Source organism: Lutra lutra, chromosome 1, assembly GCF_902655055.1.
Source record: "Lutra lutra chromosome 1, mLutLut1.2, whole genome shotgun sequence".
Lineage (NCBI taxonomy): Eukaryota > Metazoa > Chordata > Mammalia > Carnivora > Mustelidae > Lutra > Lutra lutra.
Window position 1 is genome coordinate 153,113,073 of NC_062278.1, and position 23,293 is coordinate 153,136,365.

Below are 23,293 nucleotides of genomic sequence, written 5' to 3' on the forward strand. Positions count from 1 at the left end.
CAAATTGAACTGGAGAGGTGTAGGCCACAGGCATATTTCTGCTAAAAGAACTACAATTTACAGGGGCGCCTGGGTGGTTCAGTGGGTTAAAGCCGCTGCCTTCGGCTCAGGTCATGATCTCTAGGTCCTGGGATCGAGCCCCGCATCGGGCTCTCTGCTCGGCAGGGAGCCTGCCTCCTCCTCTCTCTCTCTGCCTGCCTCTCTGCCTGCTTGTGATCTCTGTCTGTCAAATAAATAAATAAAATCTTAAAAAAAAAAAAAAAGAACCACAATTTACAAAATCACAGCATTTATGGAAACTTTCTCCAAATGGAAGAAAACCCAGGGAATCAAGAGCTCCCAGGACTGGTGAGCAGTCTCAGGGAAATTTTACGCTGTGTGTGTTGGGTGTGTGTGCATGTGTGTTCATGTGTGCACGTGTGTGTTGGTGTGTGTGTGTGTGTGTGTGTGTTTGCATGCACATGTGTGTGTGTGTGCTGGGGTCTGTGTGTGTGTGTGTGTGTGTTGGGTGCAGTGGTAGAACAACAGCCCCTGCCTCTCCCTCTACAGCTGTATATAAGACAAATATAATATAGACCTAAGGATTCTGGCATATAGAACTTGTCAGTGACTTAAATACTAAAAAGGCAAATTAAAGGCATTTATTTCATTGCTAAAGACCTAAAAACAACATTCATAGATGTGGCACAAATAACTCAGTCTGACCCACAGAATCATACTTTCCTCAAAGTATGGCTGAAACCCACTCCTTTGCATAAAGCTGGTTTAAAATTAAGTATTTCCACTGTTGAGAAAAGAAGTAGTTTAAGAGCTACTGGGTCAGAGCTTTTCTATGGGAGTTGAGTGGCCACACACTCCTGGGGACTGGTCTTCCCAGGCTCAGGGCTGGAACTGGGCAGAGGTCAGAGAGTGCACTGAGTATTGCCTTATAAATGGCTTCTCTGCTACAAAAGAAACACTTCTAATAAACTGGGAAGGCAAAACCAGAAATCATTAGGTTCTCTTACTCACCTGGACAGATGTCTCTCAAAAGCTCTGCTTCCCAGGGATCTGGGCCCCATGGTGCTTCACCACTCTCCAGCTGGGAGATCAGATCAGGTTTGGGGAATGGAAATGCTACTCAAGCAAGAAAAAGGAAAAACAAGTTGAGGGAAGACTTCCAGAGCTTTCGTGAGATCTCGCTAGGCCCACCTCACAACAGGCTGACACAGGGAGGGAGGAAGGGATGGGATGAAATGTCCAGGAGACCAAGTGAGCTATCATAGGGTTCTGAGGAAGAACTTCAAACCATGCTCCAAGGCAAGGCCAAGGAGATAGCTATTGTCCTCAGGAAGAAACTGCAGTCTCACCCTGACCTAAAGGAAGAGATCCCCAGGAAGAGCATAGGTATTGATTCCCATGGGGGGAGCACCCACATCTCCAGAACACTGGCAGCATGGAGGAACCTAGTGCATAGGAAGCGGCCTCTCCCTCAGGGCCCAGAACCAGCCCCTTCCCAGGATGTAGGGAAGTCTGATTTCAAAACCAGAGAGAATCAGGGATTTCCTCAGCCAGCATCTCCAGAGACTGGCAACTATAGAACTAGCCTCTGGGGTCATCTAACCTAACGACTTCTAGAAACCCCAAAACGTCTTAGGAAGACGTCAAACTATCACAAAGGACCAGGGCAAGAGTCCTTACCCAGCGAAGCCACATTCGCATAATTCTCCAGCATCACCTCCCGGTACAAAGCCCTCTGTGTGGGGTCCAGGTTGGCCCACTGATTCTGGGTGAAGTACACGGCCACGTCCTCAAAGGTCACCGGCTCCTGAAAAAACAGGCTCCTGCTAAGGCTCTCAGTGAGGGCAGAAGAGAGGCCTGACACAGGGAAGAGGTGGATCTGCCAGGGTCTGCAACTCTGAGCCTTCTGGAAGGTCGGCTCTAGTGAGAAAAACACAGCACCTCAAAGGGGCAAGCCCTCAGCCAATGCTCCAAATGGAGAACCCCAACACACTCCCGTGTGCACAGTTCTAAGGCGCAAACTGTCATCTCCATCTCACAGCCTGGCAGCTGGGCCTCTCTTCCTGGTCACTGTATCAACCCCCATGTTCCTGATTCTGTCCCTCCTGCACCTCCCCCCCTCTTGTGCGCCACAATCCTGTCATCCTGTTTTCTATACACCAGCCACTGCAGGCTACTGCCACTCACCCTGTCTCTGCCCATCCAGAGTACACACGCACACCGTGTTTGTTCCCTGCACCCAGCATCTCCTCGGTCTTCCCCAACATTCCACCAGTGCAGAGGACCCACTCCTTAAAGATATTTCCAGCATTCTTTAAATTTCTTTTCATTCTTTCTTATCTTATCAGAAGGCTCCCTTAAAGGAAACCTGCAGCCTGCCTGTTCTGATCTTTTCTCTGCATCACCCACCTTCAAAGAAAGTTAGCAGTGCCTTGTCTCTGGACACAGATCCATCCCCCAGTCTTGAGCTCCATCCCACCTGCCAAGATGGGCCCCTCTCTGCCTCCCCCTGGGGCTATCCATGTTCCCACTCATGAAGGGAATTCATACTTGTTAATTAAGACCCTAGGCACCAAGCTCTTAGGCGGGTGTACCTTTAGAACATGTATTTCATTTAATCTTTTTTTAAAGATTTATTTATTTATTTGAGAGAGAAAGAGAGAGAGAAACAGAGAGCATTCGAACACAAACAAGCAGGAGGGCAGAGGGAGAGGAAGAGAATCTTAAGCTGACTCTGCTAAGCACAGAGCCCGACACAGATCTCAATCTCAAGACCCTGATATCATGATGTGAGCTGAAATCAGGAGTCAGACGCTTAACTGATTGAGGCACCCAGGCACCCCTGTATTTCCTTTAATCTTAAAAACACATATATGAAGCAGAAATTATTACTCCCATTTTCACCTGATGAAACTAAGATTCAGAAAAATTAATTACTTTGCCCAAGACCACACAGACAGGAACTGGTTGAGCTGGGATTTCAGCCCAGATCCATCAAACAGCAAACCTGGGCTCTTCCCCACCAAGCTGCCTCCCATACAGGCTTACGACCTTCCCCTAAAACATGGCTCACCCCTGATCCTCATCATTACCTGGTGCTGTCCCATCTTTGAAACTCCTAACCCCCAACAGCACCCATCAATCCGTCTTTACCATGCTCCCTCCAAGCCACAGGGACTCCCTCTCTGAGTGTAGACCAGTGTGTGTGTGTGTGGGGGGGGGGGTGGTTCAGCTCTTTCAAAGCCTCACACACCACCCTGGGAGCCAGAGACTCTGAATCGCCCAAAAGTAATCCCTAATGGTGTCACTGGCTACTTTCTCTGCTTCTACAGTCGGGACAGTACAAACCACAGAAACTAGACTCTCACATTGGAGGTTTCATGATTTCTGTGCCTTCTCACCTTGATGCCCCTGCCCCCAGAGTCCACATCCTAGGAGATATTCAGTACCCTATGCAGTCAGCCTTGTTCTTCCAGTCACCAAAAATGAAAGCACCTACCAAGAGAGGTTCAGCTAAGCCCCTAACTCTGTGTGCCCCTGTCTCTCGGGGTAGCAGCCTTGTGCTGAGGGCAGCACCGGGGCCAGGGAGAAGGGAAGGCTACTGTAACCGCTCTTGGAGGAAGCCCAGAAGAAATGTATCCCAAGGATAAATGCTGGCATTCACAATGCCCATGGCCGCTCTACACTAAGGTCCTTGTGAGAGTGCCCTCTTATTTTATTTTTTTAGAGAGATAGAGAGCAAGAGTGTAAGTGGGGATTGGGGCTGGGGAGGGGAAAACAGAAGAAGAGAGAGAATCCTAAGCAGGCTCCACACTCACTGTGGCACCCAACAAGGGGCTTGATCTCATAACCCTGAGATCATGACCTCCAAGATTACGACCTGAGCCGAAACCAGACGCTTAACCAACTGAGCCACCCAGGCACCCCAAGGGTGTCCTTTTAAAACAACAATTAGGGAACCCTGTTCAAAAGGAGACAGTGAAAGAAAAAGAACAAATGTGGACACTCCTCAAGGCAAGAGCTGGCCTTTAAAATGGGCAATGATGGGCGCCTGGGTGGCTCAGTGGGTTAAGCCGCTGCCTTCGGCTCAGGTCATGATCTCAGGGTCCTGGGATCGAGGCCCACATTGGGCTCTCTGCTCAGCGGGGAGCCTGCTTCCCTCTCTCTCTCTCTGCCTGCCTCTCTGTCTACTTGTAATCTCTCTCTGTCAAATAAATAAATAAAATCTTTTTTAAAAAAAAAAATTAAAAAAATAAATAAATAAATAAATAAAATGGGCAATGACAAGGTCCAAAGGGCCCCGAAAATAACCTGAGCCAAAAAAAATCCCAAGAGTAGACAGAACCGCAAAGCAGTAAGGCCTCCAAGAACACCAACCACAGGATCACAGGCGAACCAAAGTTCACCTCCACTCAGAGCAAGTCATACCTCGCTTCCTCTCATCTTCAGGGCTGCTCTCACAATCTCCTACTCCTCATCCCAGTCTGCCACCCCAATCTCTTCCTCCCCCACAGTCCCTCCCACCTGCCACCAAATATCACCAGGGTTCCGGAGTCTGGAAAAAGGAAAACTTACTGCGTTAAGGTAGCTGGGTTGTGGATATACCTTTTTTTCTCCATTATGGTCCCTATGTACCTCACCTTATTTTTCTCCACCACCTTTCTCATCATCCAACAAATTAGATTGTTCATTAACAATCTGCCTCCAACAGAACATAAGTCGATAAGGCAAGGACCCTGTTTTGTTCATAACCAGTTCACTAACACACAGTCCAGTGCCTGACAGATACTAGATGCTTAATATAAATTTGCTAAATGAATGTCAAAAATCATTTGACCATAAATTTTTTTAAACTTATGAAGAAGGTCAGAAAACAGCAGCAAATACCTCCCTGAGTAAAATGCCAGAGCATATCCACTCAAACTGATGGCTGGTGCTTTACCAAGAGAAGAGTTCCCCCTTTCTGCAAAAGACTAAAAAAGGAGCATAAATGCAGGAAATGAGCCTAAATATCTTTGCTTGCAGATGAAGTAACTACCTGCCTAAAAATACTTAAGCGCCAAGGGAATAAATGGAAAATAGTTAGAACCAACAAAAATAACTCATTAAGTTGGCTATATATAGGGTAAGTAAACCAGAATCACTAGCTTTCCTAATACTATAACAATTAGAAGATAAAATGGAGGGGGGGTGGCTGGCTCAGTCGGTAGAGTATGTGACTCTCAGGGTTGTAAGTTCTGGGCCCCTGATGAGTGTAGAAATTACATAAAAATAAAATCTTTAAAAAAAAAAAAGATAAAATGGGAGAAAATAGATGCCATTCATATACAAATAGCTAAGACTAGACCTAACAAAAATGTGCAAGACCAAGATGAAGACAACGGAAATAAAGGAGAAACAGTGTTTCTAAGTGGGAAGAATCAAATTTGTAAACAATTATAGCCAATTGTGCCTAAGAATTCAATAAAACCCACGCTCCCATCTAAAAAGTCAATGACATCTATGCAGAGAAAAGATATCATTTAAAGTCATCTAAGGGGCACCTCGCTGGCTCAGTCCATAGAGCATGGAACTTTTGATCTCAGGATTGAGTTCAAGCCCCACACTGGATGTGGAGGTTACTTCTAAAAATAATAATAATAGGGACCCCTGGGTGGCTCAGTCGGTTAACCATCTCTTTTCAGCTCAGGTCATGATCCCAGGGTCCTGGGATTGAGTCCCACATCGAGCTCCTTGCTCATCAGAGAGCCTGCTTCTCCCTCTCTGCCTGCCATTCCCCCTGCTTGTGCTCGCTCTCTCTCTGACAAATAGGTAAAATCTTAAAAATAAATAAATAATAATAATAGTAGTAAGAGTAATAATAATAACAATGTCACCTGAAAAGTAAGTACAGAGGACTACCTAAAATGTTTTGAAGAAAAGAAGTTTTGAAAGAAAAGATGAGCAGGAATTAAACCCAACATTGAAAGGCCATTACTTCAGGGGTACGTGGGTGGCTCAGTGAGTTAAGCATCCACCTTCAGCTCAGGTCATGATCCCAGGGTCCTAGGATCGAGCCCCGCATCAGGTTCCCTGCTCAGTGGTGAGTCTGCTTCTCCCTCTCCCTCTGTGATCTCTCTCGCTCCCACTCTCTCTCAAATGAAGAAATAAAAATCTTTAAAAATTATAATAATAAAATAAAGTTAATGGGGAAAACTGGAGATACTTTAGGATTTTGGTCTTGGGTGTCTGTATGAAATTCTGAGGCCTTCATTCAAATCTTTCACTGTATTGTGACTTCCTTTTAGGTGTATTGCACTAAGTGAAACTTGTCAAATACATCTTCCTTTTAAAAACTGAAAGGGTGGCTGGGTGGCTCAGTCGATTAAACATATGCCTTTGGCTTGGCTTGGGTCATGATCCCAGGGTGCTGGGGATGGAGCCCACATCCAGCCCCCTGCTCAGCAAGGAGCCTGCTTCTCCCTCTCCCTCTGCTCCCACTGCTTGTACTCTCTGTCAACTAAATAAATAAAATCTTTAAAATAAATAAATAAATAAAACTGAAAGGGAAAAAAATCGGATATAAGAAAATGAGAAGGGGAGCTTGGGTGGCTTAGTCAGTTAAGCGTTTGCTTTCAGCTCAGGTCATGATCCCAGGGTTCTGGGATCAAGTCCCACATTGGGCTCCCTGCTCAGCCAAGAGTCTGCTTCTCCCTCAGCCTGCCATTTCCCTTGCTTGTGCATAAGCACGTGCTCTCTCTCACTCTCTGACAAATAAATAAAATCTTTTTTAATCTTTTTTTTTTAAATGAGAAAACAAGACACCACAGGGAAAAAATAGTTGAAAAGGCCTATTTGATAAAGGACTTAACCAAAATATACAAAGAATTCTTTAATCTCAAAAGTAACAACCCTATTAAAACATGTGCAAAAGCCCAGAAGCGACACCTCATGAAGCAGATGTACAGATGGCACACAGGTATATGAAAATACATCATACATCAACAGGAAAACATACATTAAAACACTGAGGTACCACTAGAATGGCCAAAACTAGAACGCTGAAAACGCCAAATACCGGTGAGGATGTGGAGCAACAGGAAATCTCATTTATTGCAGACAGGAATGAAAAATGGCACAGCCACTCTGGAAGGCAGTTTGGTAGTTTCTTACAAAACTAAACATACTCCTACCATATGATCCAACAATCATGCTCCTTGGTATCTTCCCAAACAAGCTGAAAACTTATATACATATAAAAACCTGCACACAGATGTTTCTAACAGCTTTATTCATAATTGCCAAAACATAGAAGCAACCAAGATATCCTTCAGTAGAGGGGAATGAATAAACTGTGGTACCTCCAGACTATGGAATGCTATTCAGCACTAAAAAGAATTCACTCTCAAGCCATAAGAAGTCATAGAGGAAACTTAAACACATATAATCAAGTGAAAGAAACCAATCTGAAAAATCCACATACTGTATGATTCTAACTACGTAACAAAACTATGAAGATAGGGTTGTACAGGTACAACACAGAGGATTTTTATGACCATGAAAATACCCTGTATGATACTGTAATGATGGATACATGTCCTTATACATTTGTAACCCACAGAATGCTCAACACCAAGAGTGAACCCTACTGTAAACCACAAACTTTGGCTGATTGTAATCTGTCACTGTGGGTTCATCAACTGTAACAAAAGTAGCACTCTGATGAGAGATGTTGATTATAGGGAAGGCTAAAAATAGCCAAAGCAATCTTGAGAAGGAAAAACAAAGCTGGAGGTATCACAAATCCAGATTTCAAGGGAGACTACTAAATTGTATTACCAAAACAGTATGGTGCTGGCACAAAATAGACACACAGATCAGTGGAATAAATAGAGTCCAGAAATAAATCCACACTTATATGGCCGATTAATCTGTGGCAAAGGAGGCAAGAATATACACTGGGGAAAAGACAGTCGCTTCAACAAATGGTGCTGGACAGCTACATGCAAAAGACTGAAACTGGACCACTTTCTTACACCACACACAAAAACAAACTCAAAGTGGATTAAATACCTAAAAGTGAGACCTCAGGGGCACCTGGGTGGCTCAATCGTTAAGCTTCAGCCTTCAGCTCAGGTCATGATCCCAGGATCCTGAGATCGAGCCCGGCATCAGGCTCCCTGCTCAGCGGGAAGCTTGCTTCTCTCCCTCTCCCACTCCCCCTGCTTGTGTTCCCTCTCTCACTGTCTCTCCCTGTTAAATAAATAAATAAAATATCTAAATAAATAAATAAATAATAAAAGTGAGACCTGAAACCATAAAAATCCTTGGAGAGAACACAGACAGTAATTTCTCTGACATTAGCACCGCAACATTTTTCTAGATGTGTCATCTAAGGCAAGGGAAACAAAAGCAAAAATAAACTACTGGGACTACACCAAAGTAAAAAGCTTTTGCACAGCAAAGGAAACCACCAACAAAACAAAAAGTCAATCTATTGAATGGGACAAGATATTTACGAATAATATATCCAATAAGGACTTAATATCCAAAATATATAAAGAACACAACTCAACACCAAAAAATAAACAAAAAATCTGATTAAAAAATGGGCAGAGCATTTGAATAGCCATTTCTCCAAAGACCTACAGTGATCAACATTACTCACCATCAGGGAAATGCAAAACCACAATGAGGTATGACCTCACACCTCTCAGAAGGGCTAAAATCAAAAAGACAATAACAAGTGTGGGTGATGGTGTGGAGAAAAGGGAACACATGCACACCGTGTAAGGGAATGTAAACTGGTGCAGCCACTGTGTAAAACGTCATAGAAGTTCCTCAAAATATTAAAGACAAGAGTACCATGTGATCCAATAATTCCACTACTGGGTATTTACCCAAAGAAAACAGAAACACTAATTCAAAAAGATACATGTGTCCTTATGTTTAATGCAGCTTTATTTAAATAGCCACAATATGGATTCATATTGTGTCCACATGAATAGACATCATATGTGTCCATCAATAGACAAACGGATAAGGAAAATGTGAGATACACACACATAAACACACACAGACACTGAAATATTTTGCAGCCATAACAAAGGATGAGATTATGTCATTTGTTTTTTGTTTTTTTAAGATTTTATTTGAGAGAGAGTGAGCGAGAGTGAACTTGAGCACAAGCAGAGGGAGGGGCAGACAGAACAGGAGAAGCAGGCTCCCCACTGAGCAAGGATTGGTGCAGGGCTTAATCCTAGGACCCTGGGATCATTGCCTGAGCCAAAGGCAGACACTTAACTGACTGAGCCACCCAGGTGCCCAGAGATTGTCATTTGTAACAACATGGATGGACCTACAGGGTACTGATACTAATGAATTAAGTCAGACTGAAAAAGACAAACGCCATATAATTTCATTCATATGTGGAATCTTAAAAAAAAATGAATAAACAAAAAGCAGAATCAGATCTGTAAATAAGAGAACTGATAGTTACAGGGAGTGGGGGACGATGAGCAACATGGGTGAAGGGGAGAGGGAGACACAGGCTTCCAGTTATGAAATGAGCAAATAATAAATCATGGGAATAAAAGGTACAGTATAAGGAAGATAGTGAATGACACTGTAATAGCATTACAGGGTGAAAGATGATAAACATGCTTGTGGTGACAGCAGCATGATGTATAAACTTATCAAATCACTGTTACACTTCAACTAATGTAACATTGTGTGTCAACAACACCCAAATTTAAAAATTTTTAGGGGTGCTTAGCTGGCTCAGTCCAAAGAGCATGTGACTCTTGATCTCAGGTTCATGAGTTTGAGCCCCATGTTGGGGTTAGTTTACTTAATAAACAAACAAAAATTTAAAAAATAAAAAGATAATGGGGAAGGCTATGCATGTATGGAGGCAGGGCATATATGGAAACTTTCTGTGCTTTCTATCCCATTTTGTTATGAACCCAAAATTTCCCTGAGAATAAAGCCTATTTTTTTTTAAGAAAAAAAAAAGGACAATATTTATCTCCTATCTGGACTACAATATGCTTCTAACTGACTCAAACCCTTCTACAACTAACGCACCACCGGCTGGAAAAATCATTTTTTAAAAAGAAATCTTTTTTTTTTTTATCTCTACACTCAACATGGGGCCATGGGACTTGAGCTCATGACGCGGAGATCAACAGTCACATGCTCTACCAACTAAGTCAGACAAAGTCTGCTGGAAAATCTTTTTAATACTCAACAAGGTGTCTGGGTGTCTCAGTTGGTTAAGTGGCTGCCCAGTGTCCTGGGATCAAGCCCTGCATCTGGCTCCTTGCTCAGCAGGAGCCTGCTTCTCCCTCTCCCTCTGCTTGCCACTCCTCCTGCTTATTCTGTCTCTCTGTCAGATAAATAAATAAAAATCTTTTAAAAAAAATACATATATCCCATCATGTCACCTACCATGCTTAATAATCCTTCAGTGCCTTCCCAATGAACTCGGAATAGAAATCAAAGTCTTGACAGTGTCCTACAAGACATGTGCCTACTTCTCCCACCACACAGTGAACTACTTTGCCTGACCTCGCCCTATTTCCAGAGCACACCCAGCTTTCTTCCCAACTGTAGGGCCTCTGCATTTGACATTCTTCTCTCCAGAAAGCTCTTTTTTAGCTCTCTCTTCAGCGATTCCCAAAACTGTTTCTAGCTCATTCTTGGGATCTCAACCCCATGTTACTACCTCTATGAGGGCTTTCCTGACCACTACCATGAGAGGGAGCTTCAAGGCTTCTCAGATTTGCAAAAGTACAGGCATAAGAATCATCTGAACAGTAGCACCTGGATGGCTCAGTCAGTTAGGGATCTGCCTTCCAGCTCAAGTCATGGTTCTGGGCTCCTGGGATCGTGGCCCATGGCAGGCTCCCATGGCAGGCACCGGGGTCGGGGGGGCGGGGGCGGTTGCTTCTCCCTCTGCCCTTCCCCCTGCTCTCTCTCTCTCTCAAGTAAATAAATTTTTTTTTTAAAAAATCACCTGAAGAGCTTGTTACAACAAATTCCTGGACTACCCAGTCTGATTCTGGGTCTAGGGTGGAACCCAAGAATTTACAATTCTAATGACCTGCCAGGTGATATGGATGCTGCCCACATGGGGACCACACTTCTGAGCACTGTACTTTAGCAACATGTTATTAACTTACTAGTTGGTTTATAAACTATCTACTTTGCTAAAGGTGCCTTTCATAAGAAAAAGAGACTTGTCTACATTATCCAGTACTGTGTACCCATCACTTACAAAGTGCATAGGGAAAGAACAATGCTGGTCTCCCTGCGATACATCTGCAATTTGTGGTACAATGTCTTCAATACAGAATTTCTCTGATCTTGGGGTGCCTGGGTGGCTCAGTGGGTTAAGCCTCTGCCTTTGGCTCAGGTCACGATCCCAGGGTCCTGGGATGGAGCCCCGCATCAGGCTCTCTGCTCAGCAGGGAGCCTGCTTCCCCCTCTCTCTGCCTGTCTCTCTGCCTACTTGTGATCTCTCTCTGTCAAATAAATAAATAAAATCTTTAAAAAAAAAAAAAAAGAATTTCTCTGATCTCAGTAGGCAAATTTTATATGAAGAACCTGATTTGGATTTCCACATTCAGGGAGAATTTCTTAGCTTGGGTGCCTCTTTTCCCACTTAACCCTACACATCCACACTCATCACTCTCATACACACAACTTATCTCCTCCACCATTATTTAGAGCCCTGGCTGTGGGGATAAACTTAAGGGGGAAATCGGAGCATGGCCAAGTCAGTTCTTCTTGGTCGTTTCCTGATTACCTGATAGCTAACTTAATTTTAAAAGACTGAAAGGAAGCTCAGCTCACCTGAGGCCAAGATGTTTGGAGCATGGCTGATGTCCCCTGGCTTCGTGCACTGTCTTCTTGATTTGGAAAAGCAAAAACCTTAGGAGCTAAGAGAAGAAGAGCCATGAGTGCAATGCACCCTGACCTACAACACCCACAGCCGCCTATAGCCTTCCCAGTCTCCTTATTTCCAGCACTGGGAAGAGACTCTCTCAGACCCGCCCTGCGGCTGATGGCCCTAACAACCTCATGAACTGCTCTGCCTGGTCCTCAGGACAATCCTCATCACCTGCTCAGTCCAAGAGCGTTCCTGAGCCCATTCGCACGCAGTGGACTGAGAGATCCAAGACAAATCCTATCCCTACAATGTTGGGTCTGAACACACCTAAAAACGCGCTTACAGGAACCATGACGTTGACCCAAAAACGTTGTCAATGGAAAGGAGGCACAGAGATGGCAAAATGCGCATTAACAGTAAAATACTCATGATGCTGACCGGAGACCCGACCGGGATCTCCACCCAGGGACTCAGAAACCCCAAACAGAAACGTCAGTAGTGGGCGCGGGAAGCTGCTGAGCCAAGTTCCTGAACACAGAAAAGAGGATCACGCCTCGGCGGAGGGCAGGGGGCAGGAACCATGGCTGCAGAAGGCCGCACGGCCACCTCGGGTGGCTTCCGCGAGGCCCAAGCGCCGGAGCCCCGAGTTAGGGGAGGGGGTGAGCCCACACTGGGCCCGAGTTCAGGGGAGGGGGGCGCTGACGAGCAGCCAGGGAAAACGAGGAAGCCGACGCCGGGCGGACCTTGCACGTAGAACTCGCTGGAACCCACGCTCTCCCTCTCCGAACACCAAAAAGCTGATAGAGGAAAGCCGACGCGGAAGCGAGTGCCCAAAGCCCCTCTAGGCCGCGCGGAGGTAGCCCATCTCTGTGGTCCCCGCGGCCCGGCCCACGTGACTGGGCCGGCCGCGCGGAAGAGGCGGGGTTGCGGGCGGACCGCTGCAGGCGTGGTCATTGGCTGGTGCCTCCCCCGGCTGCGGCGGTTGCGTCCAGGTGGGGTCCGGAACGTGTAGGTTTAGGTACCCCCTCTAGACCCATGTGGGGCCCGGGTTAACTCGATGCGGGTCCGCGGTTTACTGGGAGCGTCACTCGAGCTGTGCTAGTGTGGGGAGAATGCCTCCCGGTGCTTCAGGCGCAAGCCAAGGACACTCCTTGGGTCCCAAGCTGGGCCGCCCTTAGGAAAACAAAGTTTTCTATCCACCGGTGTGAAGCCCTCTCCCTCTCTAGGACCTGCACGTGTGGAGGTACCTTTTCGGTCAGACTCATTTAGCTACCAAAAGAATGGTGACTAAAGTTGCCAGGCATCCTGTATATATAGGACATGTCCTATGTTAGACGATCTTGTTCTGTATTGACTTCAATGTCTTCTGTTTAGATTTTCCCGATAAATTTACCAACAAATCAGTAGTTTAGAGCTATTTTTCCACCCAGTAACTGACACTTAAATACAATGTCAACACTGGCTGGGAAAAAAAAAAAAATCGTACCTTCCATAAATAAAAATCTGAATAATCCCTTAAATCTCTCCTGCAGGTTTGGCTGTGTGAAGTTAAAACAATTAACATTAAAACTACGTTTTTCAGGGCACCTGGGTGGTTCAGTTGGTTAGGCAACTTCCTTTGGCTGGAGTCATGATCCCGGAGTACCGGGATGGAGTCCCACATCGGGGGACTTCTCCCTCTGACCTTCTCCCCTCTCATGCTCTCTCTCTCTCAAATAAATAAAATATTTTTAAAAAAGTGTTTTTCATAGTCAAGTAATTGCCATTAATTTGCATAACTTCGGGTCAGTACACGTGTTCTGCAAATCAGCCAATAAAGTGACAGCCTCACTTTAGGTGGTCCCAATTCTGGAAGTTAGCAAATCAATGGCAGTCCAAGCTTCTGAAGAGGAGCCAATCAGTGGCAAACACCCCTGAAAATCTGTCGCCTCAATACAGCCTTTGAAAGTCAACCCACCAGGGTTAGTCAGCGTCGTTGCCAGCAGGAACGGACTTTATTTCTGTTGAGTACATGTTCAGATACACGCCTCCTACTCACCAAGCACTTCGTTGCCATGGAGGGCAATCGGCCTCCCACTGCTAAAAGAGAGAACGATCCTTGGTATCTGGATGTATGGCTCTACCACAGGAGTTTCTATTCTTTTTGTTACCAAACCCATTTGGCTGCCTGTTACCTGAAAGATCACTCAAGAGAGGAGTTTTATTTGAAAAGGAATCTGAGCTTTATACAGGAGGGAGGCAACCAAGGGAGAAGTTGGACTCTTGTCCAAAAGCCCTCTCTGAGAGTTCTGCCTGGCCCAGTGGGGTTTAAAGCCGCTAATCAGCAAAGAGCCTGCAGTGGCCCGTAACATTTCTTCATCACATGCAGATTTGAGGCCAGCTAGAAACATTTTCAGTGCTGGGGTTTTGCATGGGGGTCCAGTTCTTGTTTCGTGATGTGCCCCAGTACTCTCTTCTTTCTGGAAAGCAGGGCAAGGTCTACAGATACACAAAGGGAGGTTAGTAAAATCATTTGTGTAACCTAAAAAAGAATATTTTGCTAAAAAAAAAAAAAAATTGCCGGCGTGATCTGAAAGCCGAAATGGCTTCAAACAGACTTGCTGGCCTCTGGGGCCTCGGAAGTTTCTGGTTCTTCACTTCTCAAGGTCAACAGTCTGCAAATTTCAAAGGAAGTAAAATAGTTCTGTTACAGACTGAGGCCTTAGGTCAGGGAGTAAGAGTGTTAATGCTTCAGACCAGCCGGAGTGCTGTTACCCTTCCATAGGAATTAGACTGTTACTAACTATAGCTTAAAGTCCTGTCATGGAAAGTACAATAGGTACCTCCTGCTGCATAATCATCCCAAAACTTTGTGGCTGAGAACAATATATTTATTCAACATGTTTCTTAAAGTTTCTGTAGACCAGGAATTCAGGAGTGGTTTGGCTGGAAGATCCCAGCTTGGGATCTCTCATGAAGTTCCATGCAGATGTCACTTGGGGCTGCTTACATATACGCTTAAATTACTGGTTACTGCTGTGAAACTTCAGTCCCTTCCCAAATGGGTTTCTGCACACAGTTGTGTCCTCACAATTTTGCTACAGGTTTCTACCTAAGGTAAGCAATCCAAAAGGCCAAGGCCAGGGGCACCTGGCTGCCTCAGTTGGTGGAGCATGTGACTCTTGATCTCAGGTCATGAGTTCAAGCCCCACACTGGGTGTACAGTTTATTTAAAAATTAGATAAAACCTTTTTTAAAATAATGTCAAGGCCAACTGCAGTGTGATGACCTAGCTTTGGAAGTCATGCACCATCATCACCTCAATGTACTACCAAGACAGGCCTCTCATAATATAATATTAGATGAGATAGGGCATGAATGCAAGGATTAGAATCACCACGGACCATATGGAGGCTGCCTAATGCTGAGATTTTGTCTACCACAGAAACCATATATTTTATAAAATTTCCAGTATTTTCATTGTAAAGCTTCTGTACAGTTGCTTTAAGTAAATGAATTAGATTTCCTGGAACAACAGCATGATGAGGACTTCTATTTTCAAACTGCCTCTTCTCTAAGCTGATCAAAATGAACAACTACCATTAATCTAGAAAGATGGGCACACATATATGGGTGCACATATACACATATACATCACAAACCCTTAAGTATTAGCCAGGGGTGCATGGGTGGCTCATTCAGTTAAGCATCTCTCTTTGGCTCAGGTCATGATCCCAGGGTCCTGGGATGGAGCCTCGCATTGGGATCCCTGCTCAGCGGAGTCTGCTTCTCCCTCTCCCTCTGCTGCTTCCCCTGCTTATGATTGCTTGCTCGCTCGCTCTCAAAGAAATAAAATCTTAGGGAAAAAAAGTATTAGCCAGTTATCACAATCAGATCTAACTTGAAGGGGGACAATATTGGGCATGGTATTCCTCTATCTGGTATTATAGTGCAGGGAGAATAAATGAGAAAGTTTTGGTAGACCCAAATAAAAATCCCAAAGTTGTGAAAATGAGAATTGGAATCATAGGCAGTCAGAGGAGAAAACTGGGAGCATGCAAAAGTCCCATTCTTTCCCAGAACAGCCTCACCAGAGGGACAGAGTACAGGCAGTGCTGATGTACAGGCATCTAGAAAGCACGGTGAACCAGGAGGTGGGAAACTTGAGCTGCTTTTACAGCTATCAGAGAGCTTACTCATATATCAGCAAAATTAAAAATCTGGAGCTGGATGTCCCTCACCTGGCCAATATCACCAGGACTGGCTCCCTAAAAACACACTACCCCCAAGCCACTAGCCAGTGCAATAAGGCAAGAAAAAAGATCCAGAATTGGAAAGAAGTAAAATGGTTATGAACATGATCAATGTTAAAAAATCCTACAGAATCTTAAAAACGTTATTAGAATAAGTGAGTTGTGCAATATTGCAGGATACAAGGTCAAAATACAAAAATCAATTGCATTTCTATATACCATCAATGAACATTTAGAAATTTACTATTATAATAGCATCAAAAAATGACATATCTAGACAAATTTGACAAAAGGTGTGAAAGACCTATACATTAAAAGTTACAAAACACTGCTCAAATAAAGATCCAAATGAGATATTTGCCATGTTTTTGAGTTAAGACTATACATTTGAGATGTGAATTCTCCCCAAAATTGATCTAAAGAGTCATACAATCTCAACCGAAATCCCCGGATATGCTTTATAAAAATTTGCAAACTGGTTCTAAAACTCCTATGAAGTGCAAAGGACCTAGAATGGCCAAAACAACCTTGGTAAAACACAATAGGAAAACTAACACTGTGTGACTTCAACACTTAGAAAAACTACAGTAATTAAGGCAACGGCATCAAGACAGACAAACAGACGAATGGAACAAATAGAATCCAAAAGTAGGCCCACACCTGCATGGACAACTGATTTGCAGCGATGGTGCCAAGGCAATTCAGTGGAGGAGTAATTTTCAAAACTAGGATATGCACCTAAAAAGGCATGGAGAAGAGGAGAAAGGAAGGAACTTAGAGGCATACTTCATACCCTACACAAAATTTAAGACAAACATAGATGACATAACATAAAATCTAAAATTATAAAGCTTTTAGGAAGAAAAATAGGGGAAACAATCTTGGGTAAGGCAAGAATTTCTTAAATATGACATGAAAGGCATAATCCATAAGTGAACAAACTGTTATATTGGACCTCATTAATAATGAGGGACACCTGGGGAGTTCAGTTGGTTAAGCATCTAGCTTTCACGTGGGTCATGATCTCAGGGTCCTGGAATTGAGCCCCGCACCAGGCTCCCCATTCAGCAAGAAGTCTGTTTATCCCTCTCCCTCTGTCCCTCCCACCAAACCCTGCTCATACTCAATCTCTCTCTCAAATAAATAAATAAAATCTTAAAAAAAAAAATTAAGAGAATGAAAAGCCCAGCCCCATGGGAGAAAATGTTCACAAATAACATATCTGAAAAAGGACTTGTATCCACAATATATAAAGAACTCCCCATCCCAAAAAGACCTCCCAAATATTAATAAAAAGAAAACCCAATAAAAACATAGGCAAAAGATATGGATATTTAACCTAAGACATATGGAAGGCAAATAAGCACATGAAAGTATGTTCAACATCATTAGTCATTATGGAAATGCAAAGTAAAATCACAAGAAGACAGCATTACACTTATTGTAAGAGCTAAAATTTAAAACAGTATTAAGCACAGCCAAAGATGAAGACATGAGAGTATAACTCTCATACGTGCTGGTATGGATATAAAATGGTACAACTTCTTTATAGAAGTTTTGAAGAGTCTTAAAAATGTAAATATATACTGAGGCACGCACCTGAATGGCTCAGTAAGTTAAGCATCTGACTTCGGCTCAGGTTATGATCTCAGGGTTCTGGGATCGAACCCCATGTTGGGGTGTCCAGGCTTCCTGATCTGCAGGGAGTCTGCTTCTCCCTCCCCAACCTCCCTCCCTGCTCCTATGCGGGCACATGCTCTCTCTCCCTCTCTGAATAAAAGCTTTTTCAAAAATGTAAATATGCACCTACCTTATGACACAGGCATTCCATTCCTTATTTACCCAAGAGAAACAAAAGTATACACCATTACAAAGACTTAAACACAAATATCCATAGCAGCTTTATTCGTAACAACCAAAAACTGGAAACAACCCAAATGGCCATCAGGAAATGAATGAACAAATTTTGTTATTTCCACAGTGGAATATTGTTCAGCCACCCCCCCCCCCCAAAAAAGAACCACTGATATATAATGAACATGTTACATAAATCTCAAAATAATTTATGCTGAAAGACACCAGACCAAAAAAAAAAAAAAAAAATACACAAAATAGGATATTTTTATAAAATCCTAGAAAAGCAAAACTCATCCAAAGTGACAGCAGATCAGCACTTGCTGTGAAAAGCTAGGAGAGGGATTACCAAGGGGCATAAGTAATTTTGGGGGGTTATGGCTCTGCTTATTATCTTGACTGTGGTGACTGTTTCACTGGTATATACATAAGTCATCACTTAGCAATGGTATTATAATAAATAACACTATTGTTTACCAGGTTCTAGTCATTGTTCTAAGCACTCCTGCATGTATTAATCCTCAACACAAACATATGAGGTAGACCATCATCCAGATTTTACAGATAAGGAAATGAGTAGTGTCTGCAACTTAACCAAGGTAACACACCTGGGCTCACACCTGGCTCTCTATTACTATCCACTACTCTGCTTCCTGCAGTGGGCAAAGTCAAGCAGCTTGCAAAAGAAGGATGCTAAAACAGAACACATTAATATCTCCCCTTGTTTCCACTGGTAACAGAAAATAATGGACGCTTCCTCTGTGATAAGAGAGAACTAAGTGAAGTTGCAAGGAAATGCTTCCTGCTGTGAGGTCACTTGGAAGAGCAATGAGATGGACGAATTTTTGATAAATAGGGCCTTGCATTTGACTCAAAGGGTATATATACCCCAACTTTTGCAAAGGCACAGACTACAACCAAGCACTGAGAAGTGACTATAGAGTAAGTGGTGTGGGTGGGCACTGCACCTGAGGTAGCTCTCTGAAAACCTGTAGCCCACTAGGAATATCCTCCAAAATACAGATGGCTCCACAGGGATAAGGGCCCTCTGTTTCTGAGTTTAGGAGACTCCTAATATAGACTATGATAGGGTGTCCACGTTATCTTTTTCTTTTCTGGTTGATCCCTTGTTTAGTATTGCACACCTAAGAATGAATGCATGGGAGACAAAGGTTCAAAATCTAAAAGTTTATACTCAATTCACATTTGAGAGTATTGAATACTGGGTGGAACTTATTTTCCCTTAGAATTTTGCAGGAATATGCCACTGTCCTCTAACTTTCAAGACTGCTGTTATGAAATCCAGTGCAGTCTTATTCCTGAACTTTTGTTTTCTCTAGAACCTTTTAAAGGTCTCCTCTTAAAGCCTGGAGTTTTGGTAATTCACAGTGGTGTTCTCTGATGTAGGTCCTCCCACCCATCCCTCATCCGTCCTAAGGGGCACTCAGGGACACCACAAACTCCAGAGTCACAGCCAGTTACATTTCTCTGTACATTTGAGTTTGGGGCTTTGTTTCTTCTTTTCTAACTGTAAAGAGCGCGCTGGTGAAGAACCTGAAAGGGGAGAAACAAAGAGGCACAGCACGCCCAGCTGCAGACAACCTTACTCTTGCACAGGTATCTTCTGTGTGTGTAGTTTCCGATGCAGAGTAAATCGTCCACACCAGCTGAAGGTTTTTCCACACACCTCACACTCGTACGGTTTCTCACCGGTGTGAACTCGCTCGTGCTGGACCAGGGTGATTTTCTGACTAAAGGCCTTCCCACACTCCTTACATTCAAAAGGTTTCTCCCCTGTGTGAATGCGCTGATGCTGAGTCAAGGCTGTGGGGGAGCTTAGCCGTTTCCCGCACTCTTTACATTCGTAGTGTTTCTCCCCAGTGTGCACTCGCTGATGGACGATAAAGCTTGAGCTACAACTGAAAGTCTTCCAACATTCATTACATTCATAGAGTTTCTCCCCAGTGTGGAACCTCTGGTGCTGGAGGAAAACAGAACTGCTAATGAAGGCCTTGCCGCACTCCTTACATTCATAGGGCTTCTCTCCAGTGTGGATTCTCTGATGCTGAATCAAGGCCGTGTCTGAACTTAAACCTTTTCCACATTCTTTACATTTAAATGGTTTCTTTCCAGTGTGAATTACCTGATGCCGAATAAGTAATGAGTTGTATCTGAAGGCTTTTCCACATTCTTTGCATTTGAAAGACCTTTCACCAGTGTGACATCCCTGAAAATCTGCCATTCGACTAAAATATCTGCCACATTTTCTACATTCATATGATATCTGACCACTAGGAACTGTCTGATCCATGAGTTGTGTGCTAACATTAATATTTTCCCCAGATTTCTCACAGTGCTCCCCACTCCCGATAGTGCAGTCATCGCGATGGCTGGTTGGCCCAGCTGTGAAATCTCTCCTCTTTGACATGATCTTCTTAGCTATCCAGTGACCATGCTGTTGCTCTAGGCTGCTCCCAAAGTCCAGGCGCTGGGGAACGTTCCCTGGCAGCCCTCCTAATGTCAGTCTGTGGGACTCCATTTCTTTAGAAATGTGTTCCTTTGGAGTTGATTCTTCCTTCTCAGCTCTGGCCTCACCTCCTGACATCACGGGGGGAAAAAAAAAAAAAAACAACAACACAAGTGTTAGCCTCTGACAGTGCTGAAGGGGAAAAAGGATCAAGTGGTTCTCATCTGCCCTATGTGACTATTTTCCTATAGGTACACAAAATGGCTACCAAAGACCACCATACAGCAGAGCCCCACAAGTGAAATGAAGATACTATGGGTGGTACGCAAGCAAGGCCAGGAGGCATTGCCATAAAGAGTGTAAAGACTGGAAAACAGCGAAGACTGTTACCTACTAGGACAGGAAGACTAACCCTGTTCTCCTGAGTGAATGGGTGGGATAAGAATATATGGAAAAGTGATGAATAGAGACCCCAGGGTCAGAGGAAGACCACCAGATTGAAGAAGGGGCAGGTCAAGCAGCTCAAACTACAAAGAGTCCCACAACTGATTCCTTAAAAGCTGCTTATTTTTTACAACATTATCCATGTCATAATCTTTGAAAAGAGAATGGTCTCTGTCATCAGGCTGATGCCAGTAAAGTGGCAGCCTCCTACGCTGTGGCTAAGGGAACTATGGTGGGCTAACCCACCGTAGCTGGAAGGAAAGGGGAAGACACTGAGGCTTGCTTCTAAAATAAAAGAGCAAGGGTCCCTGGGCAGCTCAGTCGTTGAGCGTCTGCCTTTGGCTCCTGGTATTGAGCCCCACATTGTGCTCCCTACTCAGCAAAGAGACTTTTTCTCCCTTTCTCCCTCGCCCTCTGTCTGCCACTTCCCCTCTCTACTTGTGCGCTCTCCCTCTCTCTGTCAAATAAATAAATAAAGTCTTTAAAAAACTAAAACAAAATAGCATGAACTGCACGTGTGAGGAACCCTTCCAAGAACAGACGTAAGCCTTAGGGAGGATCTGGTAATGACTCTGGTGCTTTTCCTACAGTACTGCACAAGCTGTGTATAGTTTACTATGACAGTAAGAATGTGAAATAGAGAAAACCAAAGGCAGTTTTCCCTCTCCTATTAAGGCCTTTTGCAGGCTAATATAATCTTCAGCACTGGGCCAGGGCAACCTTGTGTGTTTACAAGCGAACTGTTTAAGCGAACTGTTTATCTTTTTCCACAGATAGCCTGAAGTCCTGGGATCGTATCCAGAAAGGCAGAACTTTAACACAAGGCTGGGAGTGGGAGGGAGTTGTGCATTACTTATGGACATTCTCTGTGAAGAGTCTGAAGAGCACATGAAATTTTACAGGCAGAGCAGGGGTGAAAAAGAATAACAAAGGCAGGAAAAAAATACACCGTGTTGTTATTTTTTATTCGCATATCAATCAAAATGAGGAAGCCATTCACCTTTCCGTTATAGCAAGTTTTGTTTCAAAAGCTCAGCTGTTGAAATCAAAGTTTTTTTTAAGAGTCTGTAGGGGAAAAATGACAGGCTTCAGGTGGGTGTTGAGGCAAAGGAATCACGGGGTATGCTGTGCTGGTGTCTGCGTATGTGGGAAAATTTCCACTATGAAAAAGAATTGTTTTATTTTTAAATAATTTTTTCAATTGTAAAATTTTATTTTATTTTTTATTTTTATTTAAGTCAGTGTTTGGGAACTCATAATTCAGTTTCCCAGAGAGAGGAGTCCGGCTGGTTCAGTCAGTACAGTATGCAACTCTTGATCTCAGGATTGTGAGTTCAAGCCCCATACAAGGGGTAGAGTTTACTTAAAAAAAAAAATGTTCCCATAGAAATAATGTACTGGGGGTACCTGGGTGGCTCACTGGGTTAAAGCCTCTGCCTTCGTCTCAGATCATGATCCCAGAGTCCTGGGATGGAGCCCCACATCAGGCTTTCTGCTCAGCAGGGAGCCTGCTTCCTCCTCTCTCTCTGCCTGCTTCTCTGCCTACCTGTGATCTCTGTCGATCAAATAAATAAAATCTTAAAAAAAAAAAAAAAGAAAGAAAGAGAGAATGTATTCTGTGAATATGTGGATGGCCAGATAGGCCCCAGAAGCCTATTTTCCTTCTTGGTTGACATCCTCATCTCTGCAACACAAACGGGTGGAAAAATAAACTTTCCACAAGACAGGGTTCAAAAGAGCTCTCATGCCTCAAGAGCTGCTCACTCAGTCACATGGTGTCCCTTAGCAGGTGGTGAGGTGGAAAGGCAAAGGTGAACATGCAGAGAAATCTTGCAGCCATGCCTTCCCTGGAAGAGACTGGCCCTTCCTCATTTGAGGGAGGCTACCACCATGAACACAGAATCACATATAATGATTCCAGAAGAAAGAAAACAGTCTCACACACATTCAAATGTGATATAGGAAAGCAGACTAAGCAAAAAAGGCAGCTGGTAGGTTCTCATGCTCACCTGGACAGATGCCTCTGAGAGCTTCCCTGCCCGCAGGCTCCCAGGGTTCCAGGCCCCATGGCAGCTCCCCTCGCTCTAGCTGGGAGACCAGAACAGGTCTGGTGAATAGAAAAGCTGCCCAGGAGAAAGAAACAGGAACAAAAAGTAAAGGGAATCAGGAAGCAAGGTCCCCTCTTGACTGTTTTTACTTTTCTTCACTGAGTCAGGGAGGGAAATGAAGAGAAGTTAGCCTGCGCTATCTTAGAAGAAAGAAAATTCCCACAAATGGGGGCAGAGTCCTGGAATAACCCCCCATTCACACGAGGGAGTCCCAGATCATCCTCAGAGAACTTGGAAGACAGAAACAAAGGGCTCTGCTGAGCTCCCAAGAGCTCTTCCTTTCCCTCCATGAATGGGGCAGAGTCCCTCCCAGGGC

At 44.0% G+C, this 23,293-nt stretch overlaps 2 protein-coding genes across 9 annotated transcripts in view; both read right to left on the reverse strand.

The window, feature by feature from the left end:
- ZNF621 (zinc finger protein 621) overlaps positions 1-23,293 on the reverse strand; it is a 34,775-nt gene that overhangs the window by 2,811 nt on the left and 8,671 nt on the right. Inside the window, exons 1-4 of one of the 5 annotated variants that reach the window (XM_047739769.1) lie at positions 12,616-12,856; positions 11,836-11,921; positions 1,681-1,807; positions 1,012-1,116 (exon numbers count right to left, since the gene is read on the reverse strand). In XM_047739769.1, the coding sequence (XP_047595725.1) occupies positions 1,012-1,116; positions 1,681-1,807; positions 11,836-11,921; positions 12,616-12,826 (529 nt within the window). In that variant the 5' untranslated portion in view covers positions 12,827-12,856. Of the gene's footprint in view, positions 1-1,011; positions 1,117-1,680; positions 1,808-11,835; positions 11,922-12,199; positions 12,857-23,293 lie in introns of those variants that run through there. The other 4 variants (XM_047739795.1, XM_047739805.1, XM_047739778.1 and 1 more) reach the window with 4 other exon arrangements.
- The window catches only part of LOC125106107 (zinc finger protein 620-like), a 39,421-nt gene continuing 35,435 nt past the window's right edge, over positions 19,308-23,293 (reverse strand). For 2 of the 4 annotated variants that reach the window (XM_047739750.1, XM_047739740.1), the window contains one exon: positions 19,308-20,556. In XM_047739750.1, coding sequence (XP_047595706.1) covers positions 19,562-20,497 — 936 coding nt within the window. In that variant the 5' untranslated portion in view covers positions 20,498-20,556 and the 3' untranslated portion in view covers positions 19,308-19,561. Of the gene's footprint in view, positions 20,557-22,878; positions 22,993-23,293 lie in introns of all 4 variants that reach the window. The other 2 variants (XM_047739736.1, XM_047739760.1) reach the window with 2 other exon arrangements.